Source organism: Lynx canadensis, chromosome A2 (genome assembly GCF_007474595.2).
Source record: "Lynx canadensis isolate LIC74 chromosome A2, mLynCan4.pri.v2, whole genome shotgun sequence".
Taxonomy (NCBI): Eukaryota; Metazoa; Chordata; class Mammalia; order Carnivora; family Felidae; genus Lynx; species Lynx canadensis.
In genome coordinates this window covers 5,277,398-5,288,127 of record NC_044304.2, presented here as the reverse complement: position 1 = coordinate 5,288,127, position 10,730 = coordinate 5,277,398, and the positions used below count along the sequence as shown (strand labels likewise).

Genomic DNA, 10,730 nt, shown 5'->3' with positions numbered 1-10,730 from the left:
AGGTGTCTTTGTGTGTGGAGGGGGGTTGGTGCAATCTGGGGAAGGGTGGGGTGAGGCCTCAGAAGGACAGGCCACCCAAGGAAGGGAGAGGAGGGGCCAGGCTTAAGAAATTCTAGAAGTCAACAGGATGTGGGGCTGTGGAGTGGGCAGGGCCAAGGTGATTCTGAGGTTTGCAGTCTGAAGATGCTGTAACCTAGATGTGAGGCCCAGAATGCGCTACTTCCTGCAAATGGGTGACTGCCATGGCAATGGGGCCCCAGGGCTGTACCCCAAAATATCAAGGGGCAGGCAACCTGCATGGTGAGTTCAGGGACAGAGAAGGGAGGCGGAAGCCCCGAGTCCTCTCCAGGAAATGCCCAGCTGATGAGGTTGGTGGCTTATGCAGTTCCTCCCCAGCCTGTCCTAGCATTTAAGTGTCATAGAGAGCTACACAGTGGTGGTTGGGCAGTGGAGGGGCAAACGCCAGAGATAGAGGAAACCAGGGACATTCAAGCGACCAGTTAAATGCTTTTGTATAATTGTTGGCTAATAAAAGAGTTGGTGAGGACCAGCTGCAACCTTGTGATTTGTTTGTTTGTTTGTTTCCAGCCCGCTCAGCTTCCCACGATAGGTACAGAAGAGAGAGGGTTCAGACCTGCAGAAGGTTCTGCTGGACAGTCTTTCACTGATACCTCATCTCCCATGGGTAGGTGTCCTCTGCCCGGACTTCTGTCACAGTGGAGATCGGTGTATGTGGTGTTTGCCATCAAGATCTGCTCACGCCAACCCTTTTCTTCCATCTCTTGGCTCCTCCAGCAACGCCCGCTCCTTCTCTGCATTCCCTCCCCCTGCCCCTGGCCCTTCTCTGGCCCAGTCCTGACACCAGGAGTCTGGCTCTGTCTCTCCTGGACTGGCTGCTCTTTGAGGGCTGAGCACAGAGTGGGTGTCCATCTGGAAAGTCAGGATCCTTACGCTCGGACCATGGCAGGACCCCCAGCAGTTTCCAGCTGTATCTGCAGAGAGTTCTGAAAGGCTCAGACTCCATCACTGATTTGGAAACATCTGGGGAGACCGGTAAATCTGGGGAGACCGGGATTTTAGATCCCCTAAATTCATAACAATAAGTGCAGAAAGCCAGGGCCATGGAATATCAGAACCAGTCCTGACCCCAAGTGAGTGAGAGCTAAGAGGGCACAGACATGGGGTGGGGGGCAGGGGCCGGGGGTGGCCCAGGGTGCATTGTGAGGGGTTGTGTGGGACCTGCCTCCCTCCTCAGGGTCCAGGCAGGTCCCAGATGGGTCTGGGGGCTGCAGATTCCAAGCTGACAGGACCCACCAGACCATCTTCTGCGGGAAAGCAGGGATGCACATGGCCAACAGTGGGTGAGCCAGTGAGTGAGCAAACCCCAGCTTTGGAAGAGGCCAGGTGGGGGCATACATGAGTTCAAGGCTTGGCTCCCTGGAATCTTGGGCACATGATGAAACTTCTCCCAGCCTCCATTTTTTTTCACCTGCAATTGGGGTATATTTGGGGCACCTCCCTCATGGGGTTGTGAGATGGCAGTTCTTGTTAACGCTCAGTAAATTAATCCACGCTTTCACCTGGCCAATGTTTATTGCCTCAGTGGTGAGAGAAAGAGGGGGGCGGATCTCACCTGTCAAGGTGTGCCCCCAACTGTGCTTGGCACCTGGCCCACGGGACACAACTCACGTATATGCACAAGGCAGCTGGGAGGTAGATTCTGATGTTAGCCCTGTTCGACCCAGGAGGCAATGCGTGTGACCTGGGGGAGGCCAGGGCCCTGCGGTGGCTGCAGGGGTGAGCCCCAGCCCCAATGGTGACCCAGAGCCTGGGCCGGGCTGGACGCCACAGGACTGGACCTTCTGGCCAATGCGGCCAAGGAAAACGAGGCCCTCGCCGGCAGGGCCTGGCAGGCCGTCAGGCAGGAGGCACAACCCGGGGCCGTCTCTCAGATCTTCTCCACGTAGTTTCCTGGGAAGAGGCCCTCCTGGCCATGCAGCCGGCCTTTCCACCAGCCGGAGGAATCTGTGGGTGCGAAGGGAGTGTGAGGCGGCACCCCGCTTGCCCGGGGGACAGCTTTCATGCTGGCTCTGCACCTGTCTTATTCATTTCCACTGGCGTGGCAGAAGGCAGACGCTGACCACAGATGGAAGGGAGGGAGGGATGGACACATGGTTTTCCTGCCACTGCCTCACACTCTGTCACATTCTAGACCATTCTCTTGTGCTCTTCCCTCATCGTCTCTTCCTACAGGCGCCTCCCCACACTCCCCATGATGGACCAGTTAATAACCCCCTTGGGGCTCCCCATTTACCCGCAGGGGGTGCTGTTGAGTCCCAAGCCCCTCTGGGGGCAGCCCAGGGGACTAAGGTGGGAGGTGGCCTGGGTCATCTGGGCATGACCCAGTTTGTACTCACGAGGGGTCTCTTGAGGTAGGTTCTGCTATTAGCCCTGTGCTTGACAGGAGAGAAAAATGAGGCCCAGGGATTGGGTGTGCTGCTGTGAGGCCAGGTCCCCAGAGTGGCTTAGGAGGGAACCTCCAGACCCAAGGCCTTCGGGCGTATGCGGCCACTGGCCCGGAAGAGAATATCTCCAGATGGGTCTGGTTGCTTCTGTTCTCCTCGGGAGAAGGGGGGGGGGGTTGCAGGAGAGCAGGAATGGGGGGTTTCACACACACACCTTCCATGAGGATCTCGATGACCTCGTTCACGTTGAAGCTCAGCTCGTCCACGTCTTGGCCCACGTACTGGTACAGGGCCCGGCACCGTGGGCCATGCGTCCGAGGCTGGGGCTTGGGTCGGCCCACGCCCGGCACAGGTCGCTGCCCCACACTGCGCTTCCTCTGCATGCTGTGGGCACAGGGAGCGCCCATCAGAGTCCAGACACTCCCCTGCCCCCTGTGCACATCCTGGGGCAGCCCTCTTTCCTCACCTACCCTGCCACACCCTGGTCAGGCACGTTAAGGAATTCTGTGTTGTGCTCCGAGGGGGGCCGTGCCCGGGGGCGTCTGCTGGCCCTCAGGGCTGACGACGGAGGGCCCCGGGGAGGCTGCTGGAAGCCCCCTCCAGATGGGATCTCTAGGGGCAGGTCCCCCCTTCTGGCCAAGGGGGGCACCCCATTGCGGTCCAGGCCTGCGGCAGGAGCAAGAGTGGGGGCATTTATCAGGGTGATGGTAGGAGGATTTGGGGAGGATTTGGCTCCAAGTTCCTCATCTGAGGGAGAAGGCAGCCAGCCACATGCTCGACTCAGCATGGTAAGTGCTGGCCCAGAGGGAGGCCCTTCAGGGGTTAAGATTTCCTCCATCCTGTTCTGTAGGAGGGCTTTTGTGGGTGGGTCTTGGAGGATGAATAGGAGGTCAAGCTGAGAGAGAATTTGGGAGACCAGAGGAGCAAAGAGCCCTAGCAAAGGCTTGGAGATAAGAACAAATTGGTTAAATCGGCCAAATAAGATGTAGCTTGCATGACAGGAGTCGAAGATGGGAGGAGAGAAGAGGTCGGTGGTTAGCTAGGGTTGGGTTCTGAAGGGTTTTGAATATCAAACTAAGTAAGCTTAGTCTGTATTTTGTGGAAGATGGGGAGCTATGGAGAGCTCTGGGCAGAGAACAGAGTGGCCCACTCTGCTGACAGCAGGTCTGGCTTAAGTCATGGAGCACACAAAAGACAAGGGAAGACACGTCTTCTCACCTCTGGGAGGCCCAGGGGCTGCCCGGGTGGGGGCCTGGGCTGCCCTTCGAGGTCTTCCCTGGGCCATTCCCTTCCGTGTAGGCTCTGAAAGGGGAAAGGACATGGGAATTTGAACCGTGGCCAGACCGCAGCAGGCTCTTGGCCCCGCCCACAAGTCCAGTCTACCCTGTGGCTCCGCCCCGGGCCCGCCCCCTCAGACTCACTGGCTGTCCCATCAGCACCGACCCTGGAACCCTGGCTCTGCCCAGTAATTGGCTCCTCCCCCCAGGACTCACCTCTCATTGGCCTGGCTCTCTGGTCCCGCCCATAGTGGGAGGGGGAAATCGCTTCCGTGGCCCCGCCTCCTCCACATTTCTCTCCCACTCATTGGTTACCTCGCTGACCCAGCCCACTCCGTGGCTGCGACCTCCCTATCAAATATCTCCAGACTCACCCCTCCACGGCCCTCACCTGCTCTCGACCCGGCCCCACGGCCTTGATTTGTCCCCCTCGCTGGCCCCGCCCCCACAGGTCCCGCCTCTTTGGCTCCGCCCTCCAGTTCTGCGCAGACTCACTGGAGCTTTTGGGCAGCCCGTCACCCACGCTGACAGTGAGGGACCGGCCGCTAGCCTTGAGCACAGCCACGTCGCCGGAGCCACGGGAGAAAGTGACACTGCGGGTGCCACCTCCGCCCCAGCCCTCCTTCTTCACTCGGAACTGTAGTCTGTGGGGAGAGGAGGCAGCTGCGGGGAGGCCCACTCCCCAAGCGCGGTGGGAGAGGGGGCGCCGTGCTCAGCCCAGCCCGGGGACGCGGGCGAGGAGGGGAGGGGGGCGTACGTGTCGCTGAAGGTGAGGGGCAGGGCCCTCCGCGCCGCCTCCTCGAAGCGCTTGCTCAGGAGGCTGACGAATTCGGTCTTGAAGACGCTCTCCAGAAAGCTGTCGGCCGCGTCTTCTTGGAGGATGAAGAAGTCGTCCTGCCGCGTGCTGGGGGCGGGGCGGGGTGGGAGGAAAGGCCGGTGAGAGGAGTAGTGATGGTGGCAGGACTGACCTGTGAGATGCGACGGGGAGGGTCGGGTGAAGGCAAGTGAGGGGTGACGCAGGCCGGGGAAAAGGCGGGGGGCGGGGAATGGCAAGGAGCTGGGGAAGATGGTCAGAGAGAAGCGGCAGGTGAGGGGACAGGTGCTGTTGGCAAACAGGGATCGTGAGTGTGGGGGCAGGGGCAGGTGACAGGTAGGGCCTAGAGGGTCACAGGTATAGGGGTAGGTAGCATGGTCGGAGTGACAGATGGGGTAACCAGTGTGAAGGCACCTGAGGATGACAAGGGGGCAGATGAGGGTGAGTGGGGCAGGCGAGGGCCTGGCCTCACCTGAGGGAAACTCCCCGAAGGGCCTGGATCTCCACCTTCTTCTTCAGGATCTCACGCACCTGGCCCTTCTCTGGTCCTTTCTTCACCTTCTCCCGCCCGATCATATACACACACTTGGGCGTCAGGATCAAGTCCCTCTTGATGGGCTGTGAGGATGCAGGACCAGAGCTGGTGGCTGGAGCCCTGGACATGGGCCGCCTGGCTCTAGGGGATCAGCCTCGGGGAGGGGGGTGGTGAAGGACAGGCCAGCTGAGGGCTTCCCTCCACGTGAAGATATAGGAGTGGTTACGTTATGTAAGAAATAGGAGGCTAAGTAAGGGTATATTGGCTAGAGAGAGGTTTCTGGGCCATTGAGCAGGTACAGGATAGGTGAGGGTGTACCTGCTGGACGTGGGTGCCCAGGCCAGGTGAGAGTGCACCCGTGCACAGGTGTATCTGGGCCAGATGAAGATATGGCTAACTGACCGATCCATCTAGACTGTCTGAGTGTATACTTAATGGATAGTTGTGTCCAGGATAAGTGAGGGTGGTCCTATGGTCAGGGCTTCTGGGTGAGGTAAGGGTGCAATTGTGGACAGCTGTGTCTGGCCAGGTGCAGCTATATGTGATGGGCAGGTGTGTCTGGGCTGTATGAGGGCATATTTAATAGACAGGTGTATCTACACTACTTGAGTGTATACCTGTGGACAGGTGTATCTGGGCCGGATGAAGGTGTACCTGTGATGGGACAGGTGTATCTAGGCAGGGTGGATGTATACCTCAGGACGGGTGTGTCTGGGCCGGGTGAGGGTGTACCTCTGGTGGGGATGCCAGCCTGAGGCCAGGGCCCCAGACATGTCCCCCTGCTAGTGCCTCACCTTGAAGCGGCGGTCGTACTTGGTGACCGAGTCAGCGAAGTCTACGCGCTCCCTCTTGCCCAGGAACTGACGCAGCTCCGGCCGCTCCTCTAGCCCCAGGTAGTCCCCGACGAAGTTCCGGTTGATGCTGTTCCGTCTCCGCTCCTTCTTGTTCAGCAGGATGTTGGACGCTGTGGAGATACAGGGTGGGGGGCAGAGGTTGTGGCCTGGCTCCTCCGAGTCGGTCTGTCCCCTCCCTGAGCCCCCCACCTGCAGGCTCTCACCTTCCTCCCGCATCTCTTCGTACTTCCGGACTGCCACATGGCGTCGCCAGGCCTTCTGGATGGTGCGGGCAAAGCCATCGAACTTCCGCTCTCGCATCTCCTCCAGAAGGAAGAGCTGGGCAAAAGAGGGGCGGTGGGTCTTTCCCGATTCCACCCCACCCACTTGCTTTTGCTTATGGGCACCTGCACACGTGCACAGATGCTGTGGTCAAAACATTTTTTTCTTTCTCCAAATGACCGGACCCAGGGTTCCCTCCCGATATGGGGCACAAGCCCCCGTGCAAAATTGTAACCGTGGGCTGGTCTTGTGGGCTTCAAATCCCAACTCTGCCTCTGACTAGCTGTGCAGGCTCACCAGACATGGCATAACATCACAGTTTCTGACTCTGCTAATTAAGGGGATGGCATGTCGCCCATGTGTGGTGCACCCCAGTTTCACAGATGGTAGGAATGTGAACCAATGTGCATCTTAGAAGACCAACACGATACTGTAAATATGAAAACCTGATGTACAGGACTGTGCTGTACCCAGAGACCATCTGGTTGTTCAGTGTACAACCTGCACAGCCATACATGCCAGCCCTGGAAAAGAAGCTTTTTGCAGAAAGCAGACTTCTGACTTTTAAGAGTCTCTGTCCAGAGGGGATTTAGGGTATAAACTATCTTAGTGCGAGTCAGAGTTGAAATGCCGTGAAGGACATCTATTCACTTAGAATAATAGCAGCGAACTTATCAAGGAGAGGAACTCACTGGATATGAAGTTATAAATCTACAGTAATAAGAACAATGGGGGTGCTGGTCAGAGAATAGGACAACCTATTGCAGTAGGACAGATGGCTCGGGAACATTGTCATTCAAACAGAAATTTAGCAATAAAAGGGACAGCGTTGTCAGGGAAATACTGAAATGGAAACTATTGAAAATAAAATTAGGCATTCTTGAGAAAAATAATTAGCACGTCACCCAGAGGGATTTGTCAAATACACTGACATCACATCACTGCTTAAAGCCTGGCTGCCTGCTTTGGTGACCAAGATGGTTGACGGTTGATGAAACCCCAGGGGTCCCTGCAGGGACTAAAATAATTCTGCAGATACTTGGCTCAAATGCACTTTAAAAAACATACCTTGGAGGACTTTTAAAGCTGTGGGTGTTTATAAATGTTCATGGAAGGTGGGGAATCTTCACCAGGAAGAAAAAAAAAAAAACCCACCACGACCGCAGCTTTACATCCTGCAGGGAATCGAGTGGCGTTTCTGTATCGTTTTCTCAGGCTGATATCCTGTGGGTCAGTGGGTCTGTGTACAAGCGTGTCCAACTACTGCCTGGGGGGCAGTCGGTGCATTTTGCAGTTCGCTGAGGGGATGACAGGTAGGAATAAAGGGAGACCAGCCTTACAGAAGCAGGGTGGGCCAGTCGGCCAGGAGTCCTCCTTCCCTTAGCTGTTTAGGGCAGATGAGACAAGTGTCCTCCAACCTCGTTATTTCTGCTCAGGGAAGGGGATTTGTGTTCGTTGTTGGGAGAAGAATCTTCCTGTCCACAGAGTTTGAAATTCGTCTCCTTCATATGCAGAGGGCAGATCAGGGTGTGCTTAAGGCGGGTGAGACAGGCCCCCAATCTGAGCTTATCCTGGTGTGCTGGGTTGAATAGTGTTTCCCCGAAATTCATGTCCACCCAGAACCTGTGAATGTGACCTTACCTGGAAAGAGGGTCTTTGCAGATGTAATCAAGTTAAAATGAAGTCATGCTACAGTGGGGTGGGGGTGGGGGTGGGGGTGGGGGTGGGGGTGGGGGTGGGGGTGGGCCCTCCCTCAATCCAGTATGATTTGGTTTCTTTAGAAGAAGAGGGAAATTTGGACCCAGACACAGAGGAGAAGGTCGTGTGATGACAGAGGTAGAGACTGGAGTGATCAAGAATGGCAAGGATGGCTGGCACCCACCGGAAGTTAGGGAGAGTCAAGGAAGGCTCCTCCCTGCAGACTTGAGAGGGACCGTGGCCCCGCAGACACATTGATTTTGGATTTCCAGCTTCCAGAAACGTGAGAAAATTAATTTCTGTTGGGTTAAGCCATCCAGTCGGTGGTACTTCACTACAGCAGCCACAGGAAAGGAACACACGCAGCGTGACGGGCAGGGAAGGCCAGCAGGTGTGTGAAACAGCCAAGGATAGTTTGAATTCATGTGTACAAGGAGCCAAATTCAAATCAGAATCATCCCAATGTGGGCCGGCTGGCAGAGTCCCCACCTCCGTTAGGGTAACTTAATTCTTTGATCAATTGTGATACAGCATAGTTATAAACAGTTACAAAACTGTATCCAGTTTTTTTCCTGTGCAAATTTTCAGTCTTGTTTTTCCTTACAACATTTTTCCACCAAACTTTTCCCTGTGTGAATTTCATTGTTTCCGGCTGTGGAAATAATTTTTGTCAGAATTTGATTTTACCTTAGATAGCCTTAGCCAGTGCTAGCCTTGTTGACTCTGTTTTTTGTTTTTTTGTTGTTTGTTTTGTTTTTTCCCAGTGTCAATTTTTACATGTTTCTTTCGGAGTCAGATTTTGCAAACTGCCTGTAACCATCAGGATGGATTCTCTTTCTCTGTCTCTCCCATCCTCTTTTTCTGACCCTCCCTCCCTTTCTTTCTCAACTGCTACAATTTGAATTGTTCCCGATTAGTTCCAGTCATGGGCAATTTTGGTTTGTGATGCTAGTTTCTGTCAGTAAAAAGATCTACTCTGGATGCAATTCTAGACTGTTCTCATTTCTTGGAGCAGAGCACATCCATAGGGAAAGTTCTAGAGATCGGTACAAATTTGGGGGACAGAGAACCCGACCTCCCGAAACAGACTATTTTCTTTCTCTTTTTTTCTTTTCTTTTCTTTTCTTTTCTTTTCTTTTCTTTTCTTTTCTTTTCTTTTTTCTTTTTTCTTTTCTTTTCCTTTTGTTTTCTTTTGTTTTCTTTCTTTTTTTTAAAGTAAGTTTTATGCCCAATGTGGGGCTTGAACACACTTGAACACTGAGATCAAGTGCCGTGTGCCAATAATCCAGCTTGGTCCAGGCAGGGGAACATAAGATCTGCGTGGGAGTGTAGTGAGCCAGCACAACACATCCAGAAGGCCGACTCCCCATTTGCCATCCAATCCTCACATAGCAGCAGGTGGCCAGGCAGGCCCTAGGGGATTCTTTGCACTGCCTTATTTATTAAAAAAAAATTTTTTTTAATGTTTGTTTATTTTTGAGAGAGAAACAGAGACAGAGTGCAGACAGGGGAGGGCCCGAGAGAGAGGGAGACACAGAATCCGAAGCACGCTCCAGGCTCTGAACTGTCAGCACAGAGCCCGATGCGGGGCTCAAGTTCACGGACTGCGAGATCATGACCTGAGCTGAAGTCGGACGCTCAACCTACTGGGCTACCCAGGTTTTTATCTATCTATGTATCTATGTATCTATCTATCTATTTATTTATTTATTTTTAATTTTTTTAAGATTTTATTTTACTTCTTTTTTTTTTTTTTTTTTTTTGGTTTTATTTATTTGTTTTGAGAGAGAAAACACATGGAAGGGGGTGAGACAGAGAGAGAGAATCCCCAGCAGGCTCTGCACTGTCAGCGCAGAGCCCAACGCGGGGCTCCATCGCACGAACAGTGAGGTCGTGACCTGCACCAGAATCGAGACTCTGATGCTTAACCAGCTGAGCCACCCAGCTGCCCCTTTACACTTATATCTTTAAGTAATCTCTACACCCGACGAGGGGCTCGAACTCACGAACCGCGAGATCATGACCCGAGCCGACGTCAAGATGCCTAACTGAGCCACCCGGGCGCCCTGTCATTGTTGCTTTTTAAAAAAAAACTACCCCCGGGGCGCCTGGGTGGCGCAGTCGGTTAAGCGTCTGACTTCAGCCAGGTCACGATCTCGCGGTCCGGGAGTTCGAGCCCCGCGTCGGGCTCTGGGCTGATGGCTCGGAGCCTGGAGCCTGTTTCCGATTCTGTGTCTCCCTCTCTCTCTGCCCCTCCCCCGTTCATGCTCTGTCTCTCTCTGTCCCCAAAATAAATAAACGTTGAAAAAAAAAATTAAAAAAAAAAAACAACTACCCCTGTCCAGCTTTGCTGAGAAATAACTGATGCGTGACATTGTGTAAATTTCAGGCGTACAGGAGTTGACTGGATACATGTATATATTACAGAATGGTGACCGCTGTAGATCAGCTGGCACCTCCACGCATAACATAGTTACCATTTCTTTTGTGGTGAGAACCCTGAAGATCTACCTGCCAGTATATAATACAGCGCTGTTCACTAGAGTCGCAATGCTATCCGGTAGGTCCCCAAGACAGATTTATCGTCGTCACTTTGTTTCTCCCCTGAAGGCAGAGGCCCGGTACGCTAGGTGGTGTTCCCGACCTTTTGAGAAAAGGCTGAGAGCGGCCGATAAGGTGCTGGAGGGGTTATTTCTGCACTGGAGGGTACAGAACGAGGGTTTTCTTTGACAGATTGGGGCCTGGGGCAGGTCTTGGGATAAGCCAACCGCCACTTTGACACGAGTCTCCAGCCCAGGGACTCCATGTGTCCATGAAGCAATGAAG

At 54.1% G+C, this 10,730-nt stretch overlaps 1 protein-coding gene across 3 annotated transcripts in view; it reads right to left on the bottom strand.

Annotated features, from left to right (window-relative positions):
- Positions 1-1,574: 1,574 nt before the first annotated feature.
- The window catches only part of MYO1F (myosin IF), a 33,976-nt gene continuing 24,820 nt past the window's right edge, over positions 1,575-10,730 (bottom strand). For 2 of the 3 annotated variants that reach the window (XM_030293143.1, XM_030293138.1), the window contains exons 20-28: positions 6,149-6,263; positions 5,886-6,055; positions 5,029-5,174; positions 4,500-4,646; positions 4,238-4,386; positions 3,684-3,767; positions 2,936-3,131; positions 2,680-2,849; positions 1,575-2,025 (exon numbers count right to left, since the gene is read on the bottom strand). In XM_030293143.1, coding sequence (XP_030149003.1) covers positions 1,949-2,025; positions 2,680-2,849; positions 2,936-3,131; positions 3,684-3,767; positions 4,238-4,386; positions 4,500-4,646; positions 5,029-5,174; positions 5,886-6,055; positions 6,149-6,263 — 1,254 coding nt within the window. In that variant the 3' untranslated portion in view covers positions 1,575-1,948. Of the gene's footprint in view, positions 2,026-2,679; positions 2,850-2,935; positions 3,132-3,683; positions 3,768-4,237; positions 4,387-4,499; positions 4,711-5,028; positions 5,175-5,885; positions 6,056-6,148; positions 6,264-10,730 lie in introns of those variants that run through there. The other variant, XM_030293150.1, reaches the window with a different exon arrangement.